General features: G+C 42.5%; 1 protein-coding gene across 2 annotated transcripts; it reads left to right on the top strand.

Annotated features, from left to right (window-relative positions):
• Positions 1 to 936: 936 nt before the first annotated feature.
• On the top strand, positions 937 to 15,946 carry LOC125704247 (AMP deaminase 3-like). Of its 2 annotated transcripts, none has more exons than XM_048969672.1 (15): positions 937 to 1,092; positions 5,311 to 5,533; positions 6,015 to 6,192; positions 6,499 to 6,664; positions 7,172 to 7,391; positions 8,000 to 8,129; positions 10,307 to 10,501; positions 10,666 to 10,797; positions 11,566 to 11,729; positions 12,856 to 12,982; positions 13,230 to 13,393; positions 13,795 to 13,915; positions 14,219 to 14,392; positions 15,113 to 15,223; positions 15,527 to 15,946. In XM_048969672.1, the coding sequence occupies exons 2-15, from the start codon at positions 5,313 to 5,315 to the stop codon at positions 15,701 to 15,703; spliced, it is 2,280 nt and encodes a 759-aa protein (XP_048825629.1). In that variant the 5' UTR covers positions 937 to 1,092; positions 5,311 to 5,312; the 3' UTR covers positions 15,704 to 15,946. The 2 variants fall into 2 exon arrangements, with proteins under 2 accessions (XP_048825629.1, XP_048825628.1); XM_048969671.1 differs by lacking the exon at positions 937 to 1,092 and adding an exon at positions 1,229 to 1,802.
• Positions 15,947 to 16,284: the final 338 nt, after the last annotated feature.

The raw sequence follows: 16,284 nt of genomic DNA, 5'->3' as shown, positions 1-16,284 counted from the left end.
GTTGATGTTCAGTTTTTGTATAGCCTGACAATTTATACTGTGAAACTGATCATTGGCATCTTTTACACATTGTTAAGGAATAAGGCATGTGGTTTATTTATTATTATGTATCTGAAATTGGCAGTATAATTTTTTCACTTTATATTACATATAATCTGTTTTCTTTTAAGGTATAATGAGCTTTAAATGAGGATTTCTTTAATGTGACATTAACACCACAGGTTCAAAGCAGTGAACTGATTCTTCGGATTTCTATATTACAGTTTTCCTCTTTATGACTAATAGACACACTAGAGCCTCTGTTCTATACCGTTATATGCATAAAAAAAAAACATTAATTAAATGGCTGATTGAAGTCACTTGAACTAAGCAGTGTGCCCTACGATGAGCTGGCCCCCCATCCTGGGTTGTTCCCTCCCCTCATGCCCATTGCTTCCGGGATAGGCTCCAGACCCCCCGCGATCCAGTAGGATAAGCGGTTTGGAAAATGGATGGATGGATGGATGAACTAAGCAGTACATTAGAAAACTCTTATTGTACCATTGTGCCCTTTTCTGTTTTGAAAATGTATTTGTATTGAATTGTGATCTATGCAAATTGGCAAGTTAAGCCATTCTTTATGAATGTCAAACGGATAACAGGAAGGCAGTCAATAGAAGGTAGTTAGCGTTGGTGATATAAACTTCCTTTTCAGTGCATTGATTCAGGAAGGGGTATGGCTTTCCACAGTAGGTCGTCATATGCGATTAGTCGATCACAGAAAATGTTATTGGCTGACCTCAACAAAGCAGATAAAAATAGCCCCCCACAGACTGCCTGAATAAACATTGTTGGCATTGTTGTAGGCTGCCTGCAACTTGTGCCCAGGCTCAGATCAGGCCGATGGTGAGCTGGGCAGGTAGGTATGCTGCGAGGCAGAGTCGGGTTACTTCCAGGAAATCTGGAGCTGCTGCAGTTGTTCCACAGGGATCAGAACAGAAGCTTAGACGTTGAGCGCAACAACAAAAAAACCAACAAACAAAAAAACACAATCCGGCGGATCCTCCGATCTCTGCGACTCCACGGCAGACGGCTGCAGTCCAGACCGATCAGGTAAATGGGAGAAAACTGGCATCTCGGCTCCATGCTTTTGCCGTTGTCATATTGCCACTCGCAGTGGTGGCTGGGTACAGGGAGGTGTGCTGCCGGACAGCACTGTGAGTGTCATTTCTCAGTCGGAGGTGAAGTTAGCGGTAAATTAGATGTTTCACAGGATAGCCACTTTTAGGTTGACAGAAGGGCTGCCACACAGCGAGCCAGGATTAGTCGAAGGATTACTTATTTTGAGCTGTAACATTAGGTGCTGTATTATACCACGTCAAGGTCAGAGCTGAGACTGAGTGCTCTGGAAAGCACGGGAGAAGGCGGCCACATGATCCTGCTCGGAGAAAACAGAGCCCGCTTACAGAGGGCAGCTCTCGGGCTCTGCTAGTGGCATTGCAGCTGCTTGCCATTTGGTGTCCAGCACTGGGCGCTCCTCTGGCAGTGACTGGGGGTGACACGGGGGCTCCCACTGCCTGTATCAACAGCCAATTGTTGCATACCTCATGGATTAGTGGCCCTGTCGACGCAGTGCCGTTGGCTTCTTAAAATAGAGACAGAGGGACACTCAAGGAAGTAAAAGCGCATCCAACCGTGGCAGGAGCCTCATAGTTTGAGAGGAGCGATCAGGAGTCACCCCCTAAAGGTACACCCTGGACAGAGACTCACATCGGGCTAGAGAGAACCGCACAGGCCAGGCATGGCGTTGACCAGTTCTGAAGGTAAGAGGGCATACTGCCTTTTTACAGCTGCCACTGCTGGGCCCTGAGCAAAGTGACCAGCTGGGGTTTATGCATGGGATGTGAGTATTCAGCATGCCCAGGAAAATAAGTGTATCGCTCCGAGGGTCAAGAAAAGGGGAACTGGAGGGACTGGATGTGTTTCCTGGCCACGGAAAAGCATGATGAAGTGTAAGTCCTTGAGAGAGACTGTGGTGAAATTCAGGCAGCCAGTAGTTAGCCTGTTTTCACTAAAATATGGCGATACAGGGGATGAGTCAGCGGTTCGGTGTGGCTGAATGAGTGCTGTGAGGGAGATGTGTAGCAGGGTCTTCTAAGGAGGTTGGGTTAAATCATTTATGCGAAGCCATTAGTGAATCAATACCGATTTATGAAACCGGGCCCCATTTCAAAAAGGAAAAGCGGGCACTTCTCTTTTAAGTGCCTTTATAAGCTTAACCGTTCATCCACTGTAGCCAAGGAGGAACGGATATGGAGCGTGCGCGACAGCATAGACGTGTGCGGTCATGTGTTCAGGGATCCTGTCAGGATCGTGGTCCTTCTAGAACAACCATGACATTCTCAGAAAGGGCAGGGCTTCTGTCTGATGATGCAAAGACGGCTGAGAGCACTGGAGAGGCTCAGATTCCGTGTCAACAGGGAAAGTTAATATAGTGCTGGCGGGCACTGGGACACCCGATCTTACCACTCAGGCACAGCTTCCAGGACAACTTGCATACAGCTGCAGCAACATGATGCAAACTACCATAGTGACCTACTCCATAGACAGTAGGAAGTCATATGCAACTTTCCCCTATTAACTACAGCTCTGTGTTGTGAGACCAATAAAGCATAAACCGTAGGTATCCCTTGTTTTGGATTAAATGCCACTTCTTGGAAACATTGATTTTCCTACTGGTGTCCTTTAGCTGTATATATTTCCCAATATTACAAAGAGAGGGTTTTGAATGTGGGACTCCACTGGAAGTGCTGTGAAAGAACTTCAGTGGAAAGATTTTGACCGAACTAAAGACTTTTAAAACTTCTGACAGTTTCCCCCCCAAGCACTGAACAGCAGAATGTAGCATCAAGGTCTTCAGAATAATTATGAGAAGCATGAGCACAGTCATAATGCTGTGCAGTGGAATCACTGATGCATCCCGAAGACAGCCCAGAGGAGCCCTGTCCTGTATTTTGCAAAGGTGCTTGTGTTTTGTCAAACAGATCTCACACTCAATGATCTACATAGTGATACGATAAAGGTGTATAGGTGCAATTATTTCCCCTCGCCTTTTGAAACATTACTGCATATATTTTTTGTGGGACGGTGCTTCTCATCCTGTGCCTCTTCTGGATGCACACAGCCAGTGACTTACAAACGTTCACTCAGTTGTAATTTAGCATCTCTAGCATGGATGCCCATTGCTACAGTTATAGAGCGGGTCACTAAGTCACCGTCACTGCAGACCGAGGAGCAACTTTAACTGTATGAGTTATATGGCTCTGCTAATCCAGTGCTGAATGTAACATGATGATGATGCGATTGCTGGAGTTACACAGCGTTAGATGAGGCAACAATCACTTGAGAACATGTTTATGATGGTAATTTAAGTAACAGGATTGCAAAATGGACAGGCTGTTATTACGTTTGACCTACATCTGTATTTACTGTTACTAGAATAACGTGTTGCCTTCCCTTGCAATAATGCTTATTAACGGAGATAGATCTAAAATTATAGATGACGTTTATATCGAACCATCCAACTGAGATAAATAATAATCTGGTACAGAGTCAGGGTCAATCTATCACCTATGACAGGATATACAGAGCACACTCTGTATGGCAAGTCAGTCCAGTACAGTGCACATACATACTTGCCATTTGGAAACATGTATTAGCGTAAAGAATGTCTTTAGACAGGGCTCCAGATGATGGCCTAAGATGGTCACCAGTGCGCCCACATTTTTTGTTTTGTGACTTGGTTTTCCATGATTGTCGCCAATGATCAGTGTCCCACTCAAGCGGAGAAAAAAAAAACAAATGTCTTAATTCTTTGATGAATCTCCTGCATCTGCCTGTTCTGCTACTGTCACGTGATTAAACCGTGAACATATACAGAAAAGCAGTGAGTTAGCTAGCTAAGGAAATTGTGAAAACAAAGCTAAAATCAGGAATTTCATTTCAGGAATTTGTTTTAGTGTAGTATGTGCAGTGTTTTTTCATCAAGAAGTATAATGTCAATAATTTTAATAACAGCATTGAATTAGGTATTTTCTGTTTGTTATATTTAAACTGGTGAAACCAGAGTACCTGAATGAATCCCACACTTGTACAAACACAAGAACATGCAAGCTGCTCACAAATGAAATCGACTCCAAATGCCTGGAGTTGTGAAGCCACTGTCTATCTTAACAGTAAGAGCTGTATGTGATTTTCATATGTAACTTCATAAAAACATGTTCAATGAAGACCTGTAAAGCTGTTATGTTTCCGGATTACTGTAAATAACAGGATGAGGCGGCATGGTGGTGCAGTGGTTAGCACTGTTGCCTCACACCTCTGGGACCCGGGTTCGAGTCTCCGCCTGGGTCACATGTGTGTGGAGTTTGCATGTTCTCCCCATGTCATTGTGGGGTTTCCTCCGGGTACTCTGGTTTCCCCCCACAGTCCAAAAAAATGCTGAGGCTAATTGGAGTTGCTAAATTGCCCATAGGTGTGCACGTGTGCGTGAATGGTGTATGAGTGTGCCCTGCGATGGGCTGGCCCTCCATCCTGGGTTGTTCCCTGCCTCATGCCCATTGCTTCCGGGATAGGCTCTGGACTCCCCCGCGACCCAGTAGGATAAGCGGTTTGGAAAATGGATGGATGGATGGATGTAAATAACAGGGTCTGCTAGCTCAAATACTGCTGCAGCTTTGAAACGTGAAGCAAAGATGTATGGAATGTAGATGGAAAGGTGTCCTTGAAATGGATATGTTCAGACAGCACTAGTCCAAGCCCATGTGGCACCTTGGATGAGCATCACCACCGGTGCCCCCCGTCACGGCTAAGTAAAATGGGCTGGCATGTGGCCTATAGGATTGACCACCCTTGTGTTCAGAAATATCTATACTGTTGTCATTGTGTGTATCAAGGTGAGTGAGAACAAAGGTATCATATTCTGGACTTTTGCTTGTTGTTTGATGATGTTTGATGCTTCCTTCCTGGATGTAACTCTAGTATTTTCTCTACTCCATGCTCACACTACATCAATATAATTTATGGCATTTTTAATTATATTTGGTTGTATAATGCTTGATATTCACACACTGCTTCTCTGTTCTGCACAGTTATTAACAATCATAGTTCTAAATATCATATTATGATCTAAGAATGTATTGGTAATGAATAAGATCTCGTTACTAAAGAAAATGGTTTGATTCCAAGTGCCTCTGTCTTAGGCTTGTGCTCTTGTAAGACGCATAACTTCGTTTCAGTTGTCAGTGAAGTTCCTGTGTCATATTCCTGCAGACATGCCGCGGCAGTTCCCCAAGATTTCCCTGAGTGAGGTAGATGAGGAGGTACGGCTGTTAGCCGAGAAGGTTTATGCCTCAGCGCTGAAGGAGGAAGACACCAAGGATGCCCTGTCCATGTTCTCAGTCCCCGAAGACTGCCCCATCGGCCTACAGCAAGCCAAGGACTACGAGCTGCTGAAGGAAATTGCTGAGCAGCAATCAGAAGAGAGTGCCAAAAGGTGGGCCTTTCTGCTGCCTAATGTCTGCTATAACCGAAGCATGAGCATCTGAGAAAGTCTTCAAGGGAGACTTAAAATATGCATCACTACTAGAGCTGCTCTTTATTCTATCAGTCAAGAGCAATTAGCGTCAGGAAGATCATCTATCCATTCACTTTACATAACTGCTTATCACAGCAATGCCAGGAATCACAGAGGAAGAGAATTGGTGCATCCTTTGTAGCTGGCCGGTCAAGTCCAGGGCACATACACACTCAGTCTTTCACCAAGAATCCAACCTAAAGTCTTAGACATGTGAGAATGGCCTTCAAGCTAAGTTACATCCCCCTTAAACACAAGTGGTACACAAAGCATTATTTACGAATGTTGTACAGGACGATCTGAAGTACAGACCATGCTAACTATTGGTTTGACTAACAGGAATCGAATTGTTTAGTAAGGTTAAGGTTTACCTGGGAATACCGTTTCATCATGTTCTCAGGAAGAAGAGTTTCAAGTTGATCCGATCACAGTCGATGTCCCTTCAGATCCCAGTCAGTACAGACTGGACCTTTTCTGTGGTATCTCCTCTGCTTTCTCCTGCCTCGACGTGCCCTTCTCTTCCTGACAACATCCCAGAATTCCAGAGGGTTACCATCAGCGGCGATTACTGTGCTGGCGTAAGACACCATAAATGTGCAGCTCTCTGTTATTTTCATTGGTTTCAACATTGTAGCCTTTGCTGGAATAAACAGCTGTCAGTCATCAACTGTCATCCAAAGCAAGGCCATTTAGCTACAGGACAGCATTGGAAGAATTAGGCTCCCTTGTGAAAGATTCAGAAAATAAGAATAACTAAATTTACTTAGATGAGATGTAAAATAAGGCAACCTTAACAGTAAAGATGTAGAGGGAGGAACTCCTTTTTATCTCTAGAATGGGTTTTAAAATTCTTTCTTAAAAGTTAACAGCCTTTCTGTCCCTAGATCACAGTTGAGGACTATGAGCAGGCAGCCAAGAGCTTGCTGAAAGCCCTATTCATTCGGGAGAAATACGCAAAGCTTGCCTATCACCAGTTTCCAAGGACCACCACTCAGTTCCTCCGGAGTGCTGAAAATGAGAAGTGGAGGGAAGAAGATGAAGTGCTACCAGGTAGAGTAGCTGCGTAGATTTGACTGGTCTTCAGCTGGAAAATGCTGAGACGCCGGATGACGGCAAACGGACTCCGGGAGGCTCCTGCCTCTCAGAAGACCAGAAATGACAGGAAACCCTTAAAATTATTTATTTGACACAAATGCTTTTGAAACGATTAGTTAGGAATCAGTAGTCTTGGCACATCACTTTGGTTCCACATCTGAGTGTTAATAAGTATGAACTTTTAACTCCCACTTTCCTCACCCTCAGTAAAATTTAATTCCCCTTAAATCTGGAACAAATCAGTTGTATCTGAGTTTTATAGTATTGCGCCATTTGAATGCCGTCACCCAATGATTTATAGCTCAGTTAAGTGAATGATAAGACTGAGCAGGTAAATGTTACTGTAGAGTGCAGCTCATGAGTGAGTTCATGTGTGGACTTCACTGTCACTAATACTTAATTCTACTATAGTACACAAAAAAGTGATTTTTTTTTTATTGATTGGCTATGATGTTGATGTAGACATCTGCCCTTGCCCTGAGGAGGGGGAGGACCCGTACAGCATGGTGGACATCCCAGAGAATTTAAATTACGAGCTGAAGATGAAAGACGGTATCATCAATGTTTACGACAGTGCTGAGACCCTGAAGCTGCAGCGGGCCCACAGCCTTCCCTATCCTGACCTGGAGACCTTTGCCATTGACCTCAGCCATGTCCTGGCCATGATCGCTGATGGACCCACGTGAGGGAACCCCAATACCCACCCCCTCTATGAGACACATTATATCTCACTTATTGACTTATAGCACTGTTTCCCAGTCCGATCCTTGCTTCGCTCCCTGCCAGACAGTCCACATTATCGCTCACTCTCAGCTCCCAGTGTCCTCTAGGACCGGATTGGGAAACGCTGACATATAGTATATCTACATTAACCACGGCTACACATCACATAGTATTTCCTTCCTGTGTTTTTTTTTATTCTTCACCTGTACAACTTCCGTTAGAAGAGTGTTTCCCAAACCTCATCCTATAGACCCCCAATCATTCCATGAGCTTTTAAATATTTCACCCAAGTACACTAGATTAAACTAATTATGGGGTAATTATAATTACTTAATTAGTATAATTGGATTAACTAGTGACGAAACAGAAGAAACACATGGAATGACATGGGATGGGTGCCTGTGACTCAGAGCATTATTATTTGCCAGTCAAGAGTTCTGATCGAGAACTCCTTTGTTCCATTAAAATAACAAAATAAGATCAGACCAACTAACCGAAACTAAGGTGGTTCTAGTCGTTTCTTGTTGTGGAAGCGTAAGCGTCCATAAATCTCACTTATCATTGCAGGAAGACATACTGCCACAGACGCCTTAACTTCCTGGGATCCAAGTTCTACTTGCATGAGATGCTGAATGAGATGGCGGAGCTCAAAGAGCTGAAGGGGGTGCCTCACCGAGATTTCTATAACGTCAGGAAGGTAAGTACCTGTGCCTCTGATCCACCCCCATATTAATTCAGAAATTCACATCAAAAACTTATATCAAAACATACATTTGTCTAATGTCCGTGTCTCGATTTTACTGTCTTATGTCTTTATACAGTGGGCATCTCTGACTAGAAATGTACTAAAAACATACAAAAAAATAACATTATAGAGATAATGTTAATAAATGGTAAGATAAATGGCGAGATGTGGAAAATATTGTACTTTATAACTGGTCCAATGGAACCAACCAGGATTATATACAACATTCACCAAAAATTCTTTCTTAATTATTGGCACCCCTGGTTCAGTACTTGCTGCAACCACTTCTGGCAAAGATAACAACATGGAGTGTTGTACTTTTTCTGTACTGAGTGACAAGGGTAAGGCACACGTTCCTCAATGCAGCTCCTTTCAAGATCAATCGCATTGTTGGGTTTGTGATTGTCAACTGCCCTCTTCAGTATTGTTGTCCCAGTTCCATTTCTGCATGGATTTTAAAAGGCTTTGAGTCACTGTATTGCTGGAATGTCCACCGTCAGCTTTGTGAGCTTTTTGGCAGAGGGAACCAAACCATCATCCAAAATCGCCTGATACTGGGTGGAATCCATTAAGCCACTGGTTTTAACCTGGTGCCCCTGAACCTCTAGATGTAAAACAGCCCCAAAACATCAGTGATCTACAACCATATTTTACAGTGGCTATGAGCTGCCTTTCCTTGGATGCATCTCCATTTTTGATGTCAAAGAAGCTGATGCTGATCTCACCAAAACATTCAGTTTTGGTCTCATATGACCACGGCAACTTCGTCCAGTGATCAAGAGTCTGCAGTTATGGAGGTGGCATCTGATGGTGCTTTTTGAATCCCCATGGTGACCCCAAGATGCCTCCAAGGCCTGTGATTCTTGGGGGTTTTTTGTTTTTGCTTTTTTCTCCGTCCTCCTTCCCACCCTGGAGGCAAAAATGCACTTGCATGCTTTACCTATCTGGTTTCCAACTGCTCCATACTTTTCACGTTTTTGAATAATTGCCCTGACACTACTTAGTGTATCTTTCCTTGTTTTACACTATGTTTCATTATGGACTGTCCCTGTTTAAATTAATAAATAAAACAAAATGAAATATTTAGTCTTTTATGGATCATATTGTAGCCAAAACCAAAGATATGAATGTCTATGATCATCTCTCTCTATTGAACTGCCACTTTTTTTGTTTTCTTCTGATGCTGAATGATATATGGATTTTGCCTGCATAGTATCTCATTGTTATACCCTAGCGGAACAGGAAGTGATGCAATCAATAAAGGTCAGGTCAGGTTGCTGAGCATGCACTGCTGCAGCGCGTTGCCACACCCACCACAGGACTAGACACCTCAGGATGGTACCCCCCCAGGGAGACACGTGGTCCAGTCTCACTCTCCAGAAATGACTGTCTATCTGCTGTAACCAGGTGTTACGTGGGCGTCCCCTAGGCCTGGTTCAGCCCCTTGGGTCCTCAGCCATGAGGATCCTGTGAGCCGGATCACTCTCAGGGAAACGCGCCACATGGCTGTAGTGCCGTAACTGATGCTCCCTCACAATGCAGGTATAGTGCCTCATTCGGGATTCCTCTAGCAAACACTTATTCCACGCAAAGTCAAACCAGCCAAACCACCCAAAGTCAAACCACCCAAGGATTCTCTGAAGAGACACTTAATTGAATTTCATTCCTGGTTTAAATTTTGCAGATTTTATTTACAATAATCTTTAGGGGTGCCATTAATTATGAATCCTTTAATTTGATGAAATGAATAAATCATTTTGGTTGAGTCAATGGAACATTAATAAACTATGATATTTTTTGCATCGTGGCATTTCCAGTTTATAATGTTATCATTTAATTTTTACAGTAATATTTAGTGCAATTCCAGTCGTGAGGCATGACATTTAATTTAATTTCAGTGCCCCATGCATCACAGAGTTGAGATAACAGTAAAGACACTTTGATCGATGGAACCTTTTGAGCAGCAAATAGATACATTCAGAAGCTGCTTGGAGTTCACATATTAGCAAAAACTGGGGAAAAGTATACTGCAGTATTCAGTATGATTTATTAGCATGATTCTCATTTTCGTGCGTTTCCACAATTTCAGTATGTCTGAGTTGAACTCCTGGTGTCTTTTGGCTATTCAGGTTGACACACATATCCATGCAGCAGCCTGCATGAACCAGAAGCATCTGCTCCAATTCATCCAGAACACCTACAAGATGGAAGCAGACCGAGTGGTACAGCAAAAGGGAGGGAAGAAGATGACCCTCAAGGAGGTCTTTGATAATCTGAACATGGACCCCTATGATCTCACTGTGGACTCCTTGGATGTGCATGCTGTAAGCACATCAGGTTTTGAGTGGAATATGTTGAATTACACGTTTAGGTTAACCAAAGTAACCTTTGTTATCTTGCCATAACAATGTCATTCCATGAAATATTTTCAACCTGTAATCGTTCGCATTAGAGGTATCTGCAGCTCATTCTTTCTCTCACTTTTTAGGGCAGACAGACATTTCATCGGTTTGATAAGTTCAATTCCAAATATAATCCAGTGGGGGCCAGTGAACTCAGAGAGATCTACTTGAAAACTGACAATCACATTCAAGGGGAGTACTTTGCACGTCTTATTAAGGTAAGAAAGGATTAGTAGCGTAATTCAGTAAAAATATTGCAAATTTATTGATTGTATAACAAAAATCTCTAGTTTATTCATTTGTTTACAAAAACTGTATGATTTTACATTATGTATGATGTACATTAGAAAAAAATTAGTGATAAGGAATAGTTTATTTCAGATAGCAGTAAATTATAGTTTTAAAAAAACTCCCAGGAAAAAAGTTCATTGACAGCAGTCTTACTGGGTGCTTTTTAAATAGTAACACCTTTCCAATAACATAAAATATGAAATATTTGTTTTTAGTGTCTCTTTATGAGACAATAACTATAATAGTTACTTATAGCCGAATGACAAGAACAGAACTAGTTGAGTCAGTCAAAAAAAAATGACACTTAATAAGAAGAAAATGTCTGCGTGGAAGATATGTGCAGATATGTTAAGCATTGCTTGTCAACAGACTTTTGTTATGAAATTAATAAATTTGAGACATTTTTACAGAATTAAGCAAGCGTCCCGAGACTTTCTGTGAGCACTGTGTGTGATATGTGTATCATCTGTCAGGGGTTTTAATGGGATGAAGAAGATGCAAAAGTCACTAAACCAAATACCCTGACATATACATAAAATTAGTCATGTTGTTTATAACTTGCTCTTTCAATATTGTATGTTTGCAGATACCCTAAACCAAACCCACTAGCTTTATGGATGTTATCATAAAATTGTGTTACCCACAGAATGGGTGGTAAGAATTTGCTCATTGCTTCCTAAACCTGTGTTTGGTAGGAAGTGGCTCACGACTTGCAGGAGAGTAAATACCAGTATGCAGAACCGCGGCTTTCCATCTACGGCCGGGCCCCAGAGGAGTGGGAGAACCTGTCCAAGTGGTTTATTCAGCACCGGGTGCATTCACCCAGCATGAAATGGGTCATCCAGGTGCCAAGGATTTAGTAAGTGCTTCAGCCCCGGAATAACTACACATTCTGGTCTCTCTGAGATCATTTAAACTCCATTAATTGTTTCACGCCATTATGGAAGGAATTTACAATTGTATACATTTACACAGCATGATATTTCACTAGAGCAATTCAAGTGAAATACTTTGCTAAAGGGCATGGCGGCCCCTGTAAACTGTGTTCTTAAGTGATAGGCGACCTACTGACAACTTTTTATTTTGTCATTGGTCTGTAACAGCCTGAGGTGACAATCACAGTATTATGTAAACATTTAGCAGTAGTTCTTCTAGAAAGAATTTACAAGTTAATTGAAGGGACACCTTTGGAAGACTTGTAACATGCTTAACTGGGCTCAAAAGTTATTTGACGGTGAATCGCACCCTTAAATTCTGATCCATCCTGAAACTTTGATAGGCCATTTTCCCCCTTGCTGTACTGTTGATTTATTAAACACATTTTTTTTCATATTCGTCATTTAATACTGCAGCTAGTTTCACATTTCTACTCACATACACCTGTCATTTCTTTACGCACAATTAGTTTGTCTCGTATTAATATTGTGTTACTCGTGGCCATAAGTGGAAATTAGCGGGAGAACATTTTAAAATGAATTTGAGGAAGCACTTCTTTACACAGCGTGTAGTTAGAGTATGGAATAGCCTCCATGTTAGTGTAGTGCAAGCTGTAACCCTGGGTTCCTTTGAATAAGAGCAACATAAGGTTTTAACTGTGAGCTATTAGTTAAGTTCTCCCCAAATGAGCTTGATGGGCCGATTGACCTCCTCTCGTTTGTTAATTTCTTATATTCTTATGTTCTTATGTGTATTATGTATATGTATTATATATTATGTGAGATATGTATATGCAGTATTAATGTATATCTTTATGTTGTTTCCTATTTCTTTCGTGAAAGAATCAGCAGTTATTGAACATACCGATTATTACATATATTTTATTTCAAGTTAGTCTGTATCACTGAGATTTATGAATAATTACTTAGGAGGTAAGTCAATAGTGAACAAAGCTGGCCTTTATTCAGCTGGAACATGAATTGACTTTCCGTTGGTTACCATTTAATACTTGGGAATAATCACCTGAAAACCAATATTTTCTCTTTCAGTGACATTTTCAAGTCCCGAAAGTTAATACCTAACTTTGCAAAGATGCTGGAAAATGTCTTCCTCCCTCTTTTTGAGGCCACCGTTAACCCTCAAAAGCACAAAGAGCTGCATGTCTTCTTGAAATATGTGAGTAGAAGTCACTCAACTCTGATTCCTGATATCGTAGATACAAAGGGATTGAAATCACCATTGTGACTCAGAACTGGTTAAATAGACAGCTGATAAAGTGAAGCTCTTCTCAGTAGTATATTTGCTGCTTGTTATATGGTAAACATTCAGAGGCGTTAAGCAGAGAAGATGAGCTTTTTGTATGAACCCTCCCTGCTAGTCTTTTGAGCCCTTTCCTTCTGAGCCCTTACTCTTCCTTGCACAGGTGACAGGTTTTGACAGTGTAGATGACGAGTCCAAGCACAGTGACCACATGTTCTCCTACAAAAGCCCCAAACCCGAAGAGTGGACCATAGACAGCAACCCACCTTATAGTTACTACCTCTTCTACATGTACGCCAACATCATGGTGCTCAACAACCTCCGGAAGTAAGTGTTTGATGACCTCTTTCGAGCTGAGCTCTTGGGACATGTGCCTAATAGAAAACATGTAGGTTATCTTCTTTTTAAAAAAAAAAAACTGTCGCATTAAATTTAAATGCATTAATACTATTTATAAATGGGTTTTTAATAGTCTTCAATGTGTAACACATCGGGATTCTAGTCCTATAGCCTCAGAACTCAAACTTGTTTACAGTAGCTGTACTCTCAGTAAAGTGCAGCAGATCTGTTGGGTTCATTGTTTCCTCAGTCATAGGCTAAATTAGTGCAGGAAGTACATAATTCTTCAATTCACCATAAAGGCTTCACCACGTAAAACTTCCTTGCTCTTCATTATGTGATGAACTTCTTCATTATATTAAAGTTCTCATTCTCTGGACGCTTCTTAGGGAGCGAGGCCTCAACACCTTTCAGTTCCGGCCGCACTGCGGTGAGGCAGGCTCCATCACTCACCTGGTCTCGGCCTTCCTGACCGCCGATAACATATCCCACGGCCTCAACCTGAAGAAGGTGGGCTGCTGCCTCGCAGAGCTGATACCTGCAGCCGATGTCTTCTTTTCATGCCTTCTCCAAACAGCTCTGCTGTCTCAAATTGCTCTGCAGACAGCTATTTATGCTGGGAATTTTGCAAGGTCCTAAGAATAGTATCCGAGCTTTAGGGGTAGTAAGCTCATTACTGGCAGGACAAACAAACAAGTACCTCTTACAGGTGTGATATTGATAGCAGACAGAACTGCTGAAGTCATCACTGGTGTGGTGCGGGTCAGGAGGCTCGTAAAACTGAGAGTGTTTGGCGTGTCCCTTTTCCTCCAGAGCCCCGTGCTGCAGTATCTATACTACCTGGCCCAGGTGCCTATCGCCATGTCCCCGCTCAGCAACAACAGCCTTTTCCTGGAGTACTCCAAGAACCCGCTGAGGGAGTTCCTGCACAAGGGGCTGTGTGTGTCCCTGTCTACTGATGACCCCATGCAGTTCCACTACACCAAGGTGAGAGACTGTCAGATGGCGGCAGACAGGAAGCCCACGACTATGCGATGTGAACCGCACAGTCTCAAAAGTACACATACACTGTAACACTGCTCACAGACAGTCCTCGGACGCTTGCTCTATTCAATAAAAATATTGCAGATTTATTGGTTTCATAACGAAAGTCCATTGATGAGCAATGTTTAACATCCGCACATCTTCTGCACAGACATTTTTATATCATATTTCTTTGACTGACTCATTCAGTTCTGTTCTTGTCATTTTACAATAAATTGCTATTGTAGTTATTGGCTCCCAAAGCGATGCTAAACACAAATGTTTGGTGTTTTATGTTATTGCAAAGATGTTACCTATTATGACAATGAAGTTCTTAACCCAGAACAGCTCTTTTAGAACTATATTTTGGGTTTCAGTTTATTAGTACTTGAAATAAATGTTTTAGTTAAAACTACTGCTTGTTTCTAATGTGATATACAAGCGAGTGCCCAAGACTTTCTGTGAATATTGTATTAGTCAGAGGTATTAAACTCACACAGTTTCTTACGGTTGTGCTTTATTTCGTAGACATATAAGGAATTGTTCATTTTAGTCTCTGCAAAAAAACACATAAACAAGGTGGATCTGTTGGGGGTTAAGCTTAGGGTTAGGGTTAAGTTTAGGGTTAGGGTTAAAGTCGCATGGCGGGGAGATGGGGTGTGACCACGCACTGGCACCTTGCAGGAGGCGCTGATGGAGGAGTACGCTATCGCAGCACAACTGTGGAAGCTCAGCACATGTGACGTCTGCGAGATCGCCAGGAACAGCGTGCTGCAGAGCGGCCTCTCGCACCAGGTGGGCGGGCGGCGGGGCAGTGCGCCTCGTCGATGTCTAGTTGCCCCATCTGCATTTGGATCATGTTACTAGTGTGACTGCAAGTTAATCACAGCATGGACTAGATTGCAGACTCATCGCTCAACCTCAAATCCTGTCATTCGAGACAGGAGCTATACCCCTGTGTTGTGTTTTTATATATTCCCCTAGAGATAAGGTCAGCCGCACACTGCCATGTCCCACAGGACGCCTACCTGTGACTGCGATCAAGCATGGTGTTATAAGGCCAGATCTAAAGAGACATGTCCGTGACCCTTCTTGCAGGAGAAGAAGCACTTCCTGGGAGTGAACTACCTGAAGAACGGGCCGGAGGGAAACGATATCCGGCGGACCAACGTGGCCCAAATCCGCATGACTTACAGGCACGAGACGCTGTGCAACGAGCTCAGCTTCCTGGTAGATGCCGTCAAGTCGGCTGCTATTGTCGCGCAGTCACAGTAACTACAGCTTGTCACAAGCAGACTGCTGCCTTGTGCGATGAGGCCAGATTATTCAGTAGCTGCTCACGTCCGCTTTGATTGCCGTGCTAAAGCCAAATAGAGAGAAATGCAGGCGCTACGCCTCTGCTTGAACATTAGAAATATAGCCAAATACACAAATGCATGCACACTGTATATTGTACATATAAGGCTTTATGATGGTAATTTATTTTCAACTCTTTGATTAAACATTTTATTAATTTTTGTACATTTCATCCTTAAAAAGGGGATGTGGGCTTTATCCAGTTAATCATCAGTGCAGGCAGACTGAGACTCTCACTTTGACTGAGTGAGGAAATACTTCACCAGGACAAGCCAACTGCACAGGCCAGCCTACTGTAGTCCTACAGGATGGAGCATGATAACACCATGACCTACTGTGCTGCAGGTCTCCAGTTTAAAACCACTCTGAGGAGGAATTTTACTTCTGAGGGAAAAAAATGCAGCACTGCATTTCCTCCTTACAGATTTTATGCTTGCTAAACATTTCCTTTGTTTATTCTGCAACATAGCCTGAATGAATCTTTACATTCATTAGATGCA

The sequence above is a fragment of the Brienomyrus brachyistius genome, chromosome 11 (genome assembly GCF_023856365.1).
Source record: "Brienomyrus brachyistius isolate T26 chromosome 11, BBRACH_0.4, whole genome shotgun sequence".
NCBI classification, from domain to species: domain Eukaryota; kingdom Metazoa; phylum Chordata; class Actinopteri; order Osteoglossiformes; family Mormyridae; genus Brienomyrus; species Brienomyrus brachyistius.
This window is presented reverse-complemented; position numbering and strand designations above follow the sequence as displayed.

Coding starts and splice junctions, on each gene's coding strand:
- LOC125704247 (XM_048969671.1), top strand. CDS start 1,781: ATGGCGTTGACCAGTTCTGAAG. Junction 1,803..5,310: donor GGCGTTGACCAGTTCTGAAG/GTAAGAGGGCAT, acceptor ATATTCCTGCAG/ACATGCCGCGGCAGTTCCCC. Junction 10,798..11,565: donor ACTTTGCACGTCTTATTAAG/GTAAGAAAGGAT, acceptor TGTGTTTGGTAG/GAAGTGGCTCACGACTTGCA.